The sequence below is a fragment of the Trachypithecus francoisi genome, unplaced genomic scaffold, assembly GCF_009764315.1.
Source record: "Trachypithecus francoisi isolate TF-2019V2 unplaced genomic scaffold, Tfra_2.0 Lachesis_group4, whole genome shotgun sequence".
NCBI classification, from domain to species: domain Eukaryota; kingdom Metazoa; phylum Chordata; class Mammalia; order Primates; family Cercopithecidae; genus Trachypithecus; species Trachypithecus francoisi.
In genome coordinates, this window is record NW_022681469.1 from 16,588,877 (window position 1) to 16,607,488 (window position 18,612).

Genomic DNA, 18,612 nt, shown 5'->3' on the forward strand with positions numbered 1-18,612 from the left:
TAATAAGATAAATTACTAAATTTATCTCTATAAATAAATTATCTCTTTTTCTCTATACATCTTATTTAATTTATTATTTTGCTGTAACAGCACTATTTATCTTTCATGGAAAGTGACTTTAGTTTTGAAATCAAATTTTAAAAGGTCTTTAAAAATATTTGCTATCCTCGTATTATTTAGTCTTACTTTTAAAAGTCAATTTAAAACGTAAATTTGTTGATGGGGCACAAATACAAAAGTCTTAGTCTCGGAGATACTCATTTGTTCTGACTAGCTCAGGCTAACCACTTTCTATTTGTATGCCATCTAAACTGTAGGATTTCCAGACCTCTTGAAGAAATCACAGTTTTCAACAATTTATTTGTTTCTCCATTTTTTTAACAAGTTCCCAACTTCCACAGAATAAATAAACTCATTTTCTCCTTTACCAACTGATCTCATCTTCTCACTGTGAGGCACAAATTGCTTCATCAAAACTTACCTGAGAGTTATATAAGCACTCTAACACGACCTCAACAGTCTACTGTGATTTTATGTACACAGTCCCCATGCAAAGCCTTCATTACTTAACAGAGTTCATTATTAAGGACACATCCATGTGTATAATCCAAGTTCATTTTTAAAATGACTTTCCTATTTTTGTGGTCCATTTCTATTTGCAGTGTTCTTAGCCCTTGCCAGCCCTGCCTCTGAGACTCTTACTAGACTTGGAGGGACCCATGGTAGCTACCCCTGAAAGACCACAGATTTCCTCCAAGGCCAGCTTCTGGCTCAGAGATCTGATAGCAGCAGAGTACCCTGTTTTCCAAATAGAAAATAAGGCCATATGGTCTGAAGAACTGATGGAAAGTCTGTTTTGTTTTTATTCATAAGGGGAACTTTCACAGTTCACACAATTTTGTGTTGTGGTAGTTTCTCATACCACTCATATACTATATCTGCAGTTTAAAAAATTATAAGATAAAAGATTATGCTTCCCTGGGAGTCACTGGATTGTCATCCTGGTGTGTTAGAAGCTTTCCTCATCACCCCACTGCATTTCCTCTCCATTACATGTAGAATGGAATGGCTTGGCAGATTTCTGAGAAATGACTCTCCAAGCTTCTACACTTTCTTTACACGTGACTGCCTCTTCCATAGAACCTCTTCCTCCATTTTCTTTTTCAAGGAGCACTCACACAGAATTACAGATACTGCTCTGATGTGACTCTCACCATTGAATTACCATATAACTTTCCTTTGGGGTTTCCTCACTTCAAAATCACATTTTCCATTTTTGATGATCAACACTTGAATCCCCTGAAGTCCTTTTCATTTTCTTCTTCCTGTTTAACTACTAGGATTATTTTGCCCTTGAAAAAGAAATTTACATTTACTGCCATGTCTAGGAAAAACAAATTTTCTTCACTGTAACTTAGCATGGTCTCCACATTATTACTTTGTTTTACATGTGTTTACCAAAAAAAAAAAAAAAAAAAAGGCAAAATCTCTCATTTCATTTGAGAAAAAGGCATAACAAAATATTTTATTCCTTTTTTTAGCTATGTAATTTAACCCCCTTCCTTCAATCCAAATCTGCTACATTTTGTTCAATCAATAACTTCATAAGCTACATAGGGTGGGAGAGTTACACCCTCCCACAGGACAGCTAGCTGCCATGTTCTACTGAGTGAGATATGCAAACTGAAGGCTGGATCTAATGGTGAAGACAATAATCTTAAAAAAGAAAGAGAGAGAGAGAGAGAGAGAGACGTTAGAGAAGTAGAAGAAGAAAAGAAGTAAGGTAGGATAAGACTTAGGAAGAAATTTCAAAAAAGAATAAAAGTAACTAAAATAGATCTTTAGAAAATTATGCTGTGTGGTAATATAATACAAATTCTCTTCTTTAGTTTTCCTAAAGAAACTAAAGAACAATTTTTAGTGTTCTAAAAATTGTTAGTGTAGTGTCCAGAACAATTTTTACTTTTGCTACTGTATTTTGGTTTTGAATCTGATTTGGACAATGGAATAAAATAGTAGTTAGACGAGCTTTAACACTGGTTTGGGGCAAAAGATGATCCACATCTGGGTAACAAGAATGATGCAGGAAGGGGTAGGTATATTTCTTTGTCAATCATAACAGTTACCAAATATTAGAAATAAAATGTCTTCACACCATAGAACATTTATCTCCCCTAGCTCTGGGTTCCACCAAAGATTTTTCCTCAGACATTGTATTACTCCAGATTCATTCAGGAAATACAAACCACTCATCAATATAAAGAGGAGAAATTTTAGTATAAAGAACTATTAACTTTTGGCTGGGTGCAGTGGCTCATGCCTGCAATCCCAGCACTTTGGGAGGCTGAGGCAGGAGGATCTCTTGAGGCCAGGAGATTGAGACCAGCCTGGGCAACATATCAAGGCTTTGTCTCAATAATAATAATAATAATTAGCGGAGTGTGGTGGTGCATGCTTGCAGGTCCAGGTATTCAGGAGGCTGAGGCAGGAGAATCACTTGAGAAAAAAGAATTATTTACTTTTCTGGTGAGGGAAAAAATATAGAGAATAGGGCAAAGCAAAAAGATCATTTTGCAGTGCCTGACATGTTCATGCGAACAACTCTAAAAGGAGTGCACGTTTTTATTGTTATTTCATATTTGTGTTCCTTTTCTGCATTTTTCTTGATAAACAAGTGTTAGGTTTTATAAAACAAAGATAACATTTGTCTTTAATGACATTTCCAGGATGTTTGGCTTATAAAATTTAGTATTAATCTTTCTCACCTTACAAAAATCCCTTAATCCACCCTAATCTGCAGGAAGAAAGCCAGCTGACCATGAGTGCAACCCAGTCAGGCTAGGAGGTTTCCCAGCACTGACCTCCTCCATCCTCTCATCCCCCCACATCTTTTCTGAGCCTCACGCTTGTCACAAGATGTCCCTAGTGAAACATGAGTAGAATTGTAGGGGATAATACATTTTCTCATAGAGGGAGGGGTATTGAGCTAGGAAGAGCTGAAGCCTAAGAAGCTCAGTAATTCTGAATTCCTAACTTCAGGAGGGACATTGCTGGAGCCAAATCACACAATTCTGTGAACCAGTAGCATCCAGAAGATGTTCTCCTGTCTAGTACTCAGGAGTTTTGCAGAGGTGAAAAAGATGACAGTCACAATAACTCATATTTATTATCTTCTGTTTGTCATATACTATGCTTAAGTGTTTTTAAATAATATTTAATCCTCATGACTATCTTACGAGGTAAATACTAATCTTCTTTCCATTTTATAGCTAGGAATACTGAGGCTTAAGATAATTAAATGTCTTTCTCAGGATAAGGCAGCTGATAAGTCAATAGGAATTGAACCCTATCAGGCCAACTCCAAAGCCCACGCTCTTAATCATGTTAAAAACAAAACAAAACAAAACAAAACACAAAAAACAAGAAAATATCATAAAGATTTAAGAACTTCACAACAATATTTTTACATTAAGATAAATTACTGTTCCTGAAAGCCTGGAAAATATGGGAATCCTAAAGTTATAGTTATTTTATTTTGTTTAACTAACATTTAAATATACTATTTGTTAGGCAGTGTCCAAAGCCACTTTAAAAACATGAACTCTTTTCATTTTCCTAAAAACAATCGATGTGATGGGCTCTTCATTTTATAGGAAAGGAAACTGATAAAGACAGAGATAAAAAAACTTGCCCAAGGGCGTATGACTACAAAATGTGTCATAATCAGAGCTCATTAATATCAAGCTTCAGAGGCTACCATGAGAATGATAGGCAGTGTATTATGAATGACTCATACTCTTAGCTTTTCTATCGTAGATTCCAACATCTTCTCTCATAGGAGCATTGTCTAATCCTTTTTCTGTTTTACTCCTAAAGGTGGAAAGAATCATACCTCATGCTCACTTTGAACTGCCCCACCAAACCCTTCTCCAGATGATCTTGATCCTTCCCTCCATCAAGCCACCACTCCTCAGAATTGAGGGTTAAACATGAAATTAGAGCAAACTAACGAATCCAGATACATTGTTTTTGAGTCCTTCAGGATTGAGAGGACACAACAGTGGAACTGGGAACCACTCAGGCAGAGTCACCCTCTTGGAACACTTGCTTCACCTGCCACCATTATAAAATGGAGTAGAGTTGGAAATGATTTGTCTCCTGTCCTGGTTCTTCATTACTGCATAGAAAACCACCTCAAATTTAGCAGAGTATGGCAACATCAATCACTTGTTATTGCTATTTCTCATGGCTTTAGGGTGTGACTGGGCTCCTCTAGGCATCGTTGCTGGGAATCTCTCATGCTTTGCAGGCAGCTGGTGACTGGGCTTGGCGCCATCTCAAAGACTTCCTCACTCATAGGTCTGGTGGCTGATACTGGCTGTCAGCTGGGCCTTCAGCTTGATTTTTCACCAGAGCACCTGTGCATGGCTTCTCTATGTGCCTCCAGATGGGATGGCTTGGGCTTACTTATAGCAAAGCACATGTACTCTAAGAATATTTGAAGAAGAGAGCCAGATGGAAATTTATTGACTTTTAGAATCTGTTCTCCAAAATTATGCCAGTTCACATTTAAGAGGAACCAAATTAGAATTTACATATTGTAGAGAAGAGAGCCAAACAATACAGGAGTACTGTCTAAGCCACCACATCATCTCACATCCACGAAAAATCTCTTGGAAACAGAATTATGCTTTTTTAGAAGTTGTATTTTAGGTTTTGGGATACATGTAAAGGTTTGTTACACAGATAAACATGTGCCATAGGGGTTTGTTGTACATATTATTATATCACCCAGGTATTAAGCTCAGTACTCAATAGTTATCTTTTCTGCTTCTCTCCCTCCTCCCACCATCCCCTGTCAAGTAGACCTCTGTCTGTTGTCTCCCTGTGTTCATAAGTTCTTATCATTCAGCTCTCACTTACATGTGAGATCGTGTGGTATTTGGTTTTCCTTTCCTGTGTTAGTTTGCTAATTTGATGATAGCCTTTAGCTCCATCCATGTTCCTACAAAGGACATGATCTCATTCTTTTATATGGATGCATAATATTTCGTGGGGTGTGTGTACCACATTTATTTTATCCAGTGTGTCATTGATGGGCATTTAGGTTGATTCCATGTCTTTGCTATTGTGAGCAGTGCTGCGATGAACATTTACGTGCATGTCTCCTTATGGTAGAACCCTTTATATTCCTCTGGGTATATACCCAGTAATGAGATTGCTGGGTCAAATGGTAGTTCTGCTTTTAGCTCATGGAGGGATTGTTGTGCTGCTTTCAACAATGGTTGAACTAATTTACACTCCCATCAACAGTGTATAAGTGCTGAAACCTCACCAGTCTCTGTTACTTTTTGACTTTTTAATAATAGCCATTCTGAGTGGTGTGAGACATCTTGTGGTTTTGATTTGCATTTACCTTATGATCAGTGGTATTGAGCTTTTTTCATATGCTTGTTGGCCACATGTATGTCTTCTTTTGAGAAGTGTTTGTTCATGTCCTTCGCCCACTTTTTAATAGGGTCATTTGTTTTCCTTTTGTACGCTTGCTTAAGTTCCTTATAGATGCTGGATATTAGACCTTTGTCAGTTTGTAAAAATTTTCTCCCATTCTGAAGGTTGTCTGTTTACTCTGTTGATAGTTTCTTTTGCTGTGCAGAAACTCTTAAGTTTAATTAGATCCCACTTGTCAAATTTTTCTTTTGTTGTGATTGCTTTTGGTGTCTTTGTCATTAGTATGGTTTGGCTATGTCCCCACCCAACTCTCAACTTGAATTCCCATATGTTGTGGGAGGGACCTGGTGCGAGGTAACTGAATCATGGCAGCAAGTCTTTCTCATGCTATTTCTGTGATAGTGAATAAGTCTCACAAGATCTGATGGCTTTAAAAAGAGTAGTTCCCCTACACAAGGTCTCTCTCTTTGCCTGCTGCCATCATGTAAGATGTGACTTACCCTTTCTTGCCTTCTGCCATGATTGTAAGGCTGAAATTAAACTAACAGGAGGATTTGGAACCACAGATAAACAAGGCAAAGCAGCTTATTGGTAAATCAAATCAGTGATAAACGTCCTACCTGTGAAATAACTATTCAAGGAAAGAAATTTAAAGATTTGGTAGATACAGGAGTGGACATTTCAATCATTTCTCTATAGCACTGGCTGTCCACGTGGCCAATTCATCCCACACAATTTAACATAGTTGGAGTTGGTAAAGCCGCTGAAGTATATCAAAGTAGTTATATTTTGCATTGTGAAGGGCCTGATGGACAAGCTGGGACTGACTATTCAACCAATTATAACTTCTGTACCTATAAATTTATAGAGAAGAGATTTATTACAACAATGGGGAGCACAAGTTCTAATTCCAGAACAATTATGTAGCCCTCAAAGTCAACATATGATGCATGAAGTTGGGTATGTCCTTGGTACGGGACTAGAAAAAAGTTTGCAAGGTTTGAAAGACCTGCTTTAAGTGGAAAAACAAAGTTCCTGCCAAAGATTAGGAAATAATTTTTAAAGGCGGCCATTGTTAAGCCTCCAGAACCTATACCTTTAAAATGGTTAACAGATAAGCCAATTTGGATACAGCAATAGCCGGTAAGTAAAGAGAAACTGGAGGCTTTAGAGAAATCAGTTACTAAACAATTAGAAATGGGCACATAGCTCCAACATTTCCCCTTGAAATTCTCCAGGTTTTGTAATTAAGAAAAAATCAGGTAAATGGAGAATGTTAACTGACTTAAGAGCCATCAATTCAGTTGTACAACCTATGGGAGCATTACAGCCAGGATTGCCTTCCCCGGCTATAATTCCAAAAAACTGGCCTTTAATAGTTATAGATTTAAAAGACTGTTTCTTTACTATCCCTTTAACTAAGCAAGACTGTGAATGGTTTGCATTTACAATTCCTGCAGTAAACAACCTGCAGCCTGCAAAGCGTATTGGAAAGTGTTGCCACAGGGCATGTCAAACAGCCCAACAATCTGCCAGACATATGTGGGGCAAGCAATTGAACCTACTGGTAAAAAATTTTCACAGTGTTACATTATTCACTACATGGATGATATACTTTGTGCTGCCCCCACTAGAGAAATACTACTCCAACGGTATGATCATTTGCAAAATTCGATTTCTCGCACTGGTTTAATTATAGCTCCTGACAAAATTCAGACTGCTACTCCTTACTCCTAATTGGGGACCTTAGTAAATGACACTACCATTGTGCCACAGAAAGTAACCATACATAGGAATCAACTAGAAACATTAAATGACTTTCAAAAATTACTAGGGGATATTAATTGGATAGACTTGCTCTAGGCATTTTTACCTATGCCATGAGTAATCTGTTTTCTATCCTTAGAGGAAATCCTAGTCTCACTAGCCCTCGGCAATTAACAAAGGAGGTGGAGGCAGAGTTACAACTGATTGAGAAGCAAGTCCATAAAGCTCAGATAAATAGAATAGATCCAGAGAAGACTCTAGATTTGCTAATTTTTTCGACACAGCATTCACCTACTGGTGTTATTGTCTAAGAACAGGACTTAGTAGAGTGGCTTTTTCTTCCACATACTAACTCACAGACTCTAACTCCTTATTTAGATCAAATTGCTACTATGATAGCGATTGGGGGAACTCGGATATGATGGATTACATGGATATGATCCTGGAAATATTACTGTCCCTCTCACGAAGGCACAAATACAGCAAGCGTTTATAAATAGTCTTACTTGGCAGACCCATTTAGCTGACTTTGTGGGTATTCTCGATAATCATTTTCCTAAAATGAAGCTGTTTCAGTTTTTGAAATTAACTAATTGGATTCTCCCTAAAATAACTAAATTTAAACAAACTGAAGGTGCTGAGAATGTTTTTACAGATGGGTCTAGTAATGGTAAAGCTTCTTATTCTGGATTGAAAAGTAAAGTTTTCCAGATGTCCCATACTCCAGCTCAAAAAGAAGAGCTTGTAGCTATAATTGAGGTATTGATTGCTTTTGCTGTGCCTATTAATGTGATTTCTGATTCTTCATACGTGGTTCATTCTACACAGTTAATTGAAAATGCTCAGTTATGATTTCATACAGATGAACAACTTTTGACCTTATTTACTCAATTGCAAACAGCAGTTAGGAATAGAATGCACCCTTTTTATATCACTCACATTAGAGCTCATACACCTCTTCCAGGACCCTTGACTGAAGGGAATCAGATGGCTGATCGCCTGGTTGCTACTGCAATATCTAATGCTAGCCACTTTCACAATTTGACCCATGTTAATGTCTCTGGTCTCAAACGCAGACACAGCATTACCTGGAAAGAAGCTAAAGCTATTAAATAATAACTTGGGGTAGAGGTTATGCTTGTATTTCTCCAGGTCAAAATCAATAGCTGATTTGGTACCATCAAGGCACCTGAAACCTTATCATAAGCCAGATGCCAAGGAAGAGACTCCGGGAGAATCCCGAGGACCCACAGTTGCAGCCATATGGAGACTGATACTGAGGAGGACCCCAACTGTCACGAGCAACACCCATCCAACACAGCCACCCACCTCGGGACAGATCAAGAAGCTGTCACAGACGGCGGAAGAAAACCTGAGGAAATCGGGACAACCAGTCACAATGAATAATTTAATCATAGCTATTATAGTGATTATCACCACTGCCATGAGTATTCCTTCCATAAGGACTGGTAATAATGCCTGGATGCAATCACTCTAGAACACTGTTACACATGCTTTCTGATCTCAGTATTTACCATAATAAATCTGCTCCTATAATCGAGGCATACAGCCCTTAAAAACCTATTTGTGAGCAGGATTGGATCCAGCTAGAAAAAATGAACGTACTTGTTTAGGAAGATTGCTTTGCAGAACAGGCAGAGGTGCTGCACAACGATTCCTATGGAATCATTAATTGGTCCCCTAAGGGGATGTTTAGCTTGAATTGCACCTCTCAGTCTGCATGCCATAGTCACACTATGTTCGATGATCTGAACAAAACAGTCAGATGGTAGAAATGATAAGAAGTAGGGCAAAATTCCTATTATCTGGAACCATGGCAGTTTAGTGGCACCTCAACCTCAAATGCTATGGCCTGCTCTAGGAGCTAAACATAAGGATTTGTGGAAACTATTAAATGCTCTTAATAAGTTCAAAATTAGGGAAAAACTAAAAAAGCATCTGGAAGGACACTCTACAAACTTGTTTCTGGATATAGCAAAATTAAAAGAACAAATATTTAAAGCATCCCAGGCACACCTGACCTTAATGCCAGGAACTGGAGTGCTTGAAGGAGCTGCAGACAAAGTAGCAGCTAGTAACCCATTAAAATGGATAAAAACACTTGGAAGCTCTGTGATTTCAGTGATGACTGTGCTTTTAATCTAAGTTGTTTGTCTTTGTACAGTGTGCAGATGCAGATCCTGACTCCTGAGAGAAGTAGCTCATCGTGACAAAGTTGCCCTTGCTTTTATCTCTGCAAATCAGAGAAGGGGGATATGTTAGAAGCAAGCCCCCCAAAATCTGGCCATAAACTAGCCCCAAGACTGGCCATAAACAAAATCTCTGCAGCACTGTGACATGTTCATAATGGCCCTAATGCCTGCACTGGAAGGTTGTGGGTTTATGGGAATGAGGGCAAGGAACACCTGGCCCGCCCAGGGCAGAAAACCACTTAAAGGCATTCTTAAACCACAAACAATAGCATGAGCAATCTATGCCTTAAAGACATGCTCCTGCTGCAGTTAACTAGCCCAACCTACTCCTTTAATTTGGCCCATCCCTTTGTTTCCCATAAGGGATACTTTTAGTTAATTTAATATCTATAGAAACAATACTAATGACTGGTTTGCTGTTAATAAACATGTGGGTAAATCTCTGTTTGGGGCACTCAGCTCTGAAGGCTTTGAGACCCCTGATTTCCCACTTCACACCTCTATATTTCTGTATGTGTGTGTCTTTAATTCCTCTAGTCTCCCCAGCTGAACTGGTCTCGGCAGTAAGCAAGGTTTTTAACCATATAGAGCTTCAACTTGAAAGTGAGTAATAATGATATTTAATGTATAGGCCTGTGATAAAGGATAAATTAGGTCACACATGCTGGGCATATAACACAGTATTTTTCACATGGTACAAAACAAATACTGATTTTATTGTTATAATTATTATTATTCTAAAACCTTTGGGTACTAAACAAATGTTGTCTCCAAAAGTTTAGAGTACATGGGAACATACTGATGACATGTTTTAAGTTAATAATTAAATTTTAGGAGAACTAAGTCTGCCTACAATTTTTACACATATAGGAATGTTATGTTTATGGACTTTTACAACTGATCAGCTCTTTAATTACTCTGATAAAGATCAGTTTGATCCTGATCAGTTTGCATTTGTCCAGTCTACTCTATATAAAATGTGAGATTGAACCTACTGTTATTACTTGCCTCTGTGAGACAGCCTGGAAGTTATCATATAAAGGTAGCTAATAAAAAGAAAAAATGGGGTGCATTTTGAGAGAATAATCAGCATAGAAGACAAAAAGTGACCGAGTAAGGAGTCTGGTTGTATTCAGACCACCCAATAGGAAAACATCCCAGATCTGAAGATTATGAAGTGTCTTGGCAGGGTGGTTTTGCCCTGGACCTTTTATAGGGAGAGAAAGATAAGTTTGAGGTGGGGAGATTTATAGTTGGGGTTGTTTTACAATCAGGGGGAAGTCTCAGTCAGTTGGCTGAATAGGACATGTTTATTTTTGAATGTAGCTACTTTTGAGGAGACAAACCATTCTAATCTCAGCTAAACATTTTTGAAACAAAAAATGTGGAGTTGGATGGTCTGTGTCTGGCCATGTCAGCAAGTATGGGCAAAAGAGGAAGGGTCTGTGTTTAATGTGTCATGGGTAAGCAAGAGAACCAGGTGAAATTTTCTGGAAGCTGGGAGATAGAAGGGGCAGAGAGTCTTATCTAAGGCATATGGGAAAGGTAGTTCTTTGTGGTAATTCATTTCCAAGAACACAAAACGGTGGGGGGATGTCTTAACCATTGCTTTTTTCTGGGAACACAGGCTAAGATAGAGTTCAGCCTTGACACAGAGAATATGGAGACTGAGTTCTGAGTCCTGTCTTTGCCACTAACTTCCAAGAGAACCACAGCTTCCTCATCACTAAAATTAGAAGGAATGAAAAAAGCAATGATTTATTCAGTGCATTTCATACCCCAATCTTCTGGAAGTCTCTGGAAGAGGTGGGATGGCAGCGGGGCGGGGGTGGGGGGCAAGGAGAGAGGTTTAAGTCACAGAGGGAGGAGGGGACAACAAAGAAAAGTTGTGTCACAGAGAGGGGAGGGAAAATCAGCAGGTACATAATGACTCCGGGCAAGATTTGTAGGATAGGAAAGGAGGCACCAGGACCTTGGCTTGGTCTGTGCCACTACCTTTCACCCACATCAGACACGGCTCCCAGCAATGCCATATATATTTGGGTCTTGATAAGGACTCATTTGAAGACTGCTCTCTCCTCATCTCTCTTCTGCCCATAATTAGTGTTTCTCCACAGCTGTTCCTGACAAAGACACTTGGACTAAAGATTGGGACAGTTTACAGCTTGATCAACTTGCCTGCTCCTGGCGAGATCAGTCTGCCATGAAGGATTTTCTCATCGTCGCTCTCTTGAGTGCAGCTGGTGAGAGTTTGGGGCTTTGTTTCTGCCTAGCGTGACACCCAGGATAGTCTATGAAAGATTGGAAAGAGGATTAGCTGGGCACGACTAAAGAGCTAGGAACTGGAGGACATTTAAATAAAACAACTGTTGAAGAAAACAAAAGGAACCACATTAGAGGACATGGGCCTGGAAAAGTGGGGTGAGCTGGTCAGGGGCTCTGGAAGCCCTAAGCTTTTCTATTTCTTTCATCACCAAAGTCAGGCAGTCATTTTTTACCCCAATTTATGGCAAAAGTGAATTAAAAAAAAAAAATTTCAAGTAGTCATTTTTTCACCTTTGTAACACACAACCACTGCCAGTCAGAGTTTCTGATCAGCATGTAATTTAGTTTCACAGAATTTTAATGTAATTTCATCTCAGCAAAGCTATGTGTTAATTTTCTTATTGTGTGTAACTTAGGGGACATGCATAATTTTCTTTGATTAAAATATAAAAGATAAATTGAAGACCTTTACGTTACGTTTGAAAACCTTAGGTTAGGGAAAACTACCCTAGCCAGTTGTGGCCTTTTAACTTCTTTTTCTCTTTCGACCTATGGCCCTTGATTCTCCAGGAGCTGTTCTGGCTAAAGACTCTAAAGATAATCAGGAGTCATCATACAATTTTACTATTCCTTACATGGTCTATCTTCAATCCTTCCCAGAACCCTGCGTGGGGTCTCTCATTCACCCTGACTGGGTATTGACAGCTGCCCACTGCCCCTTGCCGTAAGTAACCCTTTTTCTCGTGAGCCGGGAGGAATCTGTTCAAACAAATGTAGATCTGGTGAAGTATCCCAGAAAAGTTTTAGTAAAATCAGAAGACATGGAAAAGGAGAGACTCTTATTCCCAGTGGGAAATAGAATACAAATTTGGGCAGTTTAGGAGGAGATCAGAGGAAGATGTCAGAGGATTCCCTCTCATGGGTAGTAAATAATATTCATTCATCAACAATACTTGTTAAACATTTATTATATAGCAAGGGCTGTTTAATCACTGATAAAACTGTGAAGGAACAAAATGAAAATAAGTGTTCCCTCATGGAGCTTACATTTTGGTAGAGGGTTTAGCCAACACAAATAAACTGCCAAAAACAAAGTTTTTTTTTTTTTTAATGGTAAGCTGTAATATACGGGCATGAAACAAGAGATCTGCTTTAGTTAATGTGGTCATGTCCATCATCTCTGAAGAGGTGAGATCCATAGGAAGAGGACTCAGCCAAATGAATAAATCCTGGGGGATATTCCAGACGAAGGGAACAATATTCATATACTCCATGAAGTAGCAAAGACATTAAGGTATTTGGCAAGCCTAGAAATCAGCAGGAACTAAGGGTAATGAGTAGGGGGGATGCTCATAGGATGAGGTCAAAGACTTAGGCAAAAGCTGTATCACGCAGTGACAGTAGAGGGCACGGGAGCACAGTACAAAATAAAGCAATTCCTTGCAAATCTCAGTGTTTCTGCTGTATGTGAGAATGTGTTGTGTGATCAAGACCTATTCAGTTTCATGAGTATAGAAGGATCCCTTCAAATTCAGAAATCTCAGCCACCTGGCTGTTCAAGGCAGTTTAGTTTAACACAGACTAACCTCTGCTCTGTGGTATATGGGAAATACAAAGGAAGTACATAGTTCACATCCTTCCAGAATAAGAATTGAAAACGCAGATGTTCTTTCTTACATCCATACTTAACCCATGAACAGGATGTGTGGTGCCTCTCTATTAGCTGCTAATTCAGATGATAAAAATCTTAATAACAAGGCTCCACTGACTGTGCTTTAGGTGCCAGACACCATGTCAGACATTTTACAAATTTATGTCTCTAATAGAACAATTCTGTAAATTATTGCTATTATTTTATAGACAAAGGAAGGCCATGTCAGTTCTCAGGTTAAGAAATAAAGTTAAAACAATTACAGAGGGTGACCTGTAGAATTTCTTGTAATCTGTCATCCTATGACTCTCTTTCTTCTCATCTCTCTGCCCTCTTTCTTCCAAAGTGTTGAAATCCGACTGGGAGTTTCTCAACCTAGCATCACAAATAAGAAACAACAGATACGAAACTATTCATCAATTGTGACCTACCCTGACTTTGATGCAAAATCCTTGAACAATGACCTAATGATGATCAAACTGTCAACACCTGCTTCACTCAACTCCCATGTGGGGACTATAGCCATAGCCTTGGAACCCATGCCACTTAATGAGTCCTGCTTTATTCCAACCTGGACCTGGAATGAATATAAAAACCGTAAGTGTTGGATGCTGTGTTCTTTATGCTGAGGAGGTTGGAGCTGGGAGAAAATGTAGTGGGATGTCCCTAATGGAAATCGCCTCTATGAGACAAAGTTATCCATTATAGAGGGATTCCTGTCAGGGCCCCAAACCACCATCACTGGAGGTCAAAGATAAAATTCAAAGAGACTGATAAAGGGCAGCCACTCTGACATCAAAAAATGGAGCAGACAATAATTTTTATATCTCTAGAATATTGAAGACAAGAGTCCAGAGAACTGGATTGAAATACAGGTGGGAGAAATAGGAGTCCTCATGCACAAAAGACAGCATGAAGGCAGTCTGTGGGAGGGTGACTTACTCATTGATAGTTGCTGAAAACCCATCACACAATGGAAGAACAGTGGAGGAAATGAACATAAAATATATGTGATGCGGTGAAGCAGCAGAGGATGCTTCCTACACCCTCCACAGAGAACCCAATTATGTGCAGAGAACCCTGGGGGACAAGAGAATGGTTGAGGGAGCACCTGTCCTGTCACCAGAGCTGGTTCCCTGCACAGAGTGCTACTCATACCTACTGCTCCATCCCAGAGTTCCCACTAAGAGGTGGAGACTTGGGTGGTTCATAAGGAAATTGATTATTATGACATAATCAGTTGGTATCTCCCTGGCCTGACATGCTTCATGGGAAAAACAATGGCAGCCCATGTTGTAAGCACACACCCGTCTCCCCTGTGAGCTGAAACTGGGATGAGCAGAAAGATCTGGTCTCTGCAGGAGTCTGTCTAATAAAGAACACTTATGAAGAAAATTACTTTCTAACGTGTTTGTTGGTCCTTGTTGGCTGTTACTCCACTATTCTCTCTTTAGGTATTGTTGAGGATAAGGATGCCACCACTTGATATCTGAAATGAAATGACAAATCTAAATCTATTGCTTATTACAGCAAGTCAGAGCAATGCTGACCAGGCACCATCCCACTAAGCAGAGTGGAGTGCTGATTAGCATATGGGGTTTGTGGGAAGCTTGGAGTCGAGGGATTGGAGGACTTTCAGAGGTATGAATGGGTTCTATCATCTGTCGAGGCCTGGCTACTTCAGGGGGATTGCTGTTGATTGGTTGGCGCTTTGAGACACGTCTTTCAGAGGACCTCTGATCCTGATTGGCTGATTTTAAGAAGTGAAGGCCGACATTGGTTATCTTGCAAAAGCTATGTTCACTCAAGCAAGTTGTCCTGGATCTATTAATCAGGTTTAAATCTTTCTCTGGTGGCTACTGAACAAGGCACCTGTTCTGTAAAAGCAATTAAAAGTGGAATTTTAAAAATCAGTCTTTGGTGAAAAAAAAAAAAACAGAAAAAAGCAGAAACTATTATATTCTCAGTATTTTGCAGCTTCATTTTTCCATTTAGAAACAAAGAACTTGCGAATCTAGGTGAACACGTTTTCTGAACAATTGCAGCTTGGATGAATTTTGTCCTTTACTTTATAAGTCTTATTCAAAGTAATTGAATCACAACTTACAGATGTAATTTATTCCTTACCATTTGAAAACAAAACAAAACTATACAGAGGTATACAGGCTCTGCATGTCAAAATCACAGTGACAAACTATACCTCTATAAGCTTTCTGGTGCAGGACTTTCAATATTTGTTAGAAATTCATTTGATTTCAAGTAACTTAAGTTACTTTCACCTAGCTTTTTACACGTATTTTAACTTAGTTCCCATAAAAACACAAAACTGAACATAGTTTCTCTTTCTTCTCTGGCCTGACACCTTCTGGCCTAATCTACTTTAGGGCATTTGGTTGGATACACTCTATCAGAAAAAACCCTGCTCCTTAAACAACACTGGACTTAGTTTGAGCAATCTCTGGTCAATGTTTTTTTTTTTTTTCCTTTCTCTTTGCTATTCTCTACCAGAAATTTAAATTACATAATACCTTGGTTAAAGTCCCTGTATCCTGAAGTTGACAGTATAATAGCAATTGCTATTACGGAGTTGAACAACATGGCAACTACTCAGGGGGAAACATATATGTATATTTATATCAATATACATATTATAAACACTTATAAATAATCTGTTTAACTTCAAAAGCAGTTTTATATGCATTAAAATAGTTTTTCCCTTTATAACCAAACGTGAAAAGGATCAGGTAGATGCCCAATAAAGGTGTATGGTAGGGGCAAAATCTTTGGGACAACGGCTTCGTTACTGTCTCTTTCTCCTTGTGGTCACTAATAACTCACAGTTTTTTTCAATTTTTTTATAAATGATGCATAGTACAGAAAGAACTATGAATTTTATATCTGACAAAGGGGACTTATAAACCTACTTCTCCAACATGGAGATTACTGAACAAGGAATCCTATGGAGAATGGAGTGTCTGCTGCTACCTGCATTGAATATTCTCAGGACTGAATTTATTTACGAAACAGGATCTGGTTGCAAGAGCCGTTGTGATAAGAAGAGTCACTCTGGAGTTTGTTTTCTCTTTCCCACAGTCAGTGATCCTGACATCCTGACATGGATCAACCAATATTCTCTTCCATTCCATGACTGTCAGGATAGACTCAAAGAAGAACAGGCAGGAAACATCATTTGTGTGGGACACCCTCTAAGGATCCTATCTGAAAACAAGGTATTTCTCCCTTCTGTATACAGGAAGATAGCAAGAGTCCCATGGGAGGAGTGGTGACAATGCAGAATCAAAGAGCACTCATCCAAAAGGCCTCCTGAGAGTGAGGAGCAAAGAGCTGAAGTCCCTCTCCCCTCCCCTCTCTCCTCTGGGTTTCTAACCACTGCCCTTCTCATCTTTCAGAGTGGGAGAGATTTGGGGTAGAATTATTTGTCCTTTGTCTTGCTTGCACTGGGGTTGGGTCAAGCTTGAACCTTAGAGGTAAGATTCTGTGGATGTAAAGAGAGGTCTGCCACCTCTCAAGAAAAATAAGCCCATTCTCTTAGATGGTTTTGCTACTCTTATGTGCCACTTTTTGGCATTTACTTTTTTTTTTTTTTTTTGGAGATGTTGTCTCACTCTGTCACCCAGCCTGGAGTGCAGTGATCTTGGCTCACTGCAACCTCCGTCTCCCAGGTTCAGGCGATTCTCCTGCCTTAGCCTGCTGAGTAGCTGGGACTACAGGCACGCACCACCATGCCTGGCTAATTTTTGTATTTTAGTAGAGATGGCGTTTCACCATTTGGCCAGGATGGTCTTGATCTCCTGACCTTGTGATCCACCCACCTTGGCCTCCCAAAGTACTGGGATTACAGGCTTGAGCCACCACGCCCAGCTGGCATTTACTGTTGTTCCATAAGGACAAGGACACATTGACCTTCTGTTCCTTCTCTCTATAAGGAAGTTTCGGCAGCCCCAGCCATCTGCAATGGGAGGTTGCATGGAATCTTGTCCTGGGCAGAAGGAAGCGTCACCCTAGGAAGTGAAGGATTCTTCACAGGTATTCATCACTATGCAAGATGGATCTTGAAAATTATGGATACCCACTGAGGCGCCTCTGTTCCCATATCCCCTCAGTACCACCTCTTCATAGTTTCTACACTGGATCTACAACTCTCTTCATCTTTGTTATTTTGGAACAAAATCCAAAGAGGAAACATCTGATTAAAAAAAAAATGAGTGGCTAAGAACCCATGCCATGACTCCTGATGCCTTTGTCATGTAAACTTTGAGGATAATGAGAAATTTAGTAACCTCTTCACCTTGTGTTTGTTCATTCATTTATTCATTCAAAAATTAACCACTAGCTGTTTAGTAGGCACTGCCTTTGCTAAGGATGCCTGAGTGACTATGACATGACTTTGGTCATCAGTTAGCTAATTATAGTACCTTGTGATAACTGCTATAACAGAGATGAGCAGTAAGCTCCATGAACACATAAAATAAAACATTCTGAGTGGCAGTGTCAGGAGAAGTAACACCAGAGAGGCAGACAAATTAGGGGAGGATATTATAAAACTGAGCACATAGTTTATTAAAAGACAAAAAAGCATATGAAAGTGTGGTAAAGTCTGGAAAATATAGGTAAATAAGCAATCCTTGAGGGTAGAAAATAAATTGTAGAAAAGAAAAATAATGTGACAAAATATTATTCTATATAGGCAGGCAAAAGTTGGGTGATGAAGGGCCTGACCTGCTCTATAAAGGAACTTGGATTTTTATCTCATAGGCATTAGATGGGGTGTCATTGAAGCTTTTACAGTAAACAGAATACCATGCAATTTCTGATTTGAGAGATACTAAGGAAGTAACATCTGTAAGATTTGGACATACTTACTGTAAGAAGAAAAGGCAAGGGAGGTGTCAGAGATAACTCCTAAGTCTTTTGACTTGGACAACAGGTAAGATGGTGATTCTCAAAGATAATATGAGGATAACAAGTGCATTTGTGTGCAAGATATCAAGAGCAGGGTCCTGCATGAGGAGACAGGTGGCCTGCTATATTGAAATCCTTAAAGGATGTAGAGGTGGTTATTTCCAGCAGGCAGTTGGAGACAGTGAACTGAAACCCAGATGCTGCCTGAGGAGTGACTAACAAATAGGAGTCCTACGTTGGTGGGTGGGAGCTGCGGGGTTTGGGAGGGCTCTCTGCTATGGAGAAGAGCTGTGATGGGTGCTGAGCCCTTCTCGCACACTGGCATATGTTGGGGAGATATGC

At 39.3% G+C, this 18,612-nt stretch overlaps 1 protein-coding gene across 1 annotated transcript; it reads left to right on the plus strand.

The window, feature by feature from the left end:
• The first annotated feature begins 11,328 nt into the window (after positions 1 to 11,328).
• LOC117073205 (serine protease 58-like) lies at positions 11,329 to 17,643 on the plus strand. The gene is made up of 5 exons (XM_033193772.1): positions 11,329 to 11,674; positions 12,267 to 12,420; positions 13,694 to 13,944; positions 16,441 to 16,577; positions 17,295 to 17,643. Exons 1-5 carry the CDS (start codon positions 11,635 to 11,637, stop codon positions 17,442 to 17,444), a joined length of 732 nt encoding a protein of 243 aa, XP_033049663.1. The 5' UTR covers positions 11,329 to 11,634; the 3' UTR covers positions 17,445 to 17,643.
• Positions 17,644 to 18,612: the final 969 nt, after the last annotated feature.

Excerpts from the sequence above, each read along its gene's own strand:
- LOC117073205 (XM_033193772.1), top strand. The coding sequence starts at position 11,635 with ATGAAGGATTTTCTCATCGTCGCTCTCTTGAGTGCAGCTG. Across the intron at positions 13,945-16,440 it reads CTGGAATGAATATAAAAACC|TCAGTGATCCTGACATCCTG; the intron begins GTAAGTGTTGGA and ends TCTTTCCCACAG. Across the intron at positions 16,578-17,294 it reads GGATCCTATCTGAAAACAAG|GAAGTTTCGGCAGCCCCAGC; the intron begins GTATTTCTCCCT and ends TCTCTCTATAAG.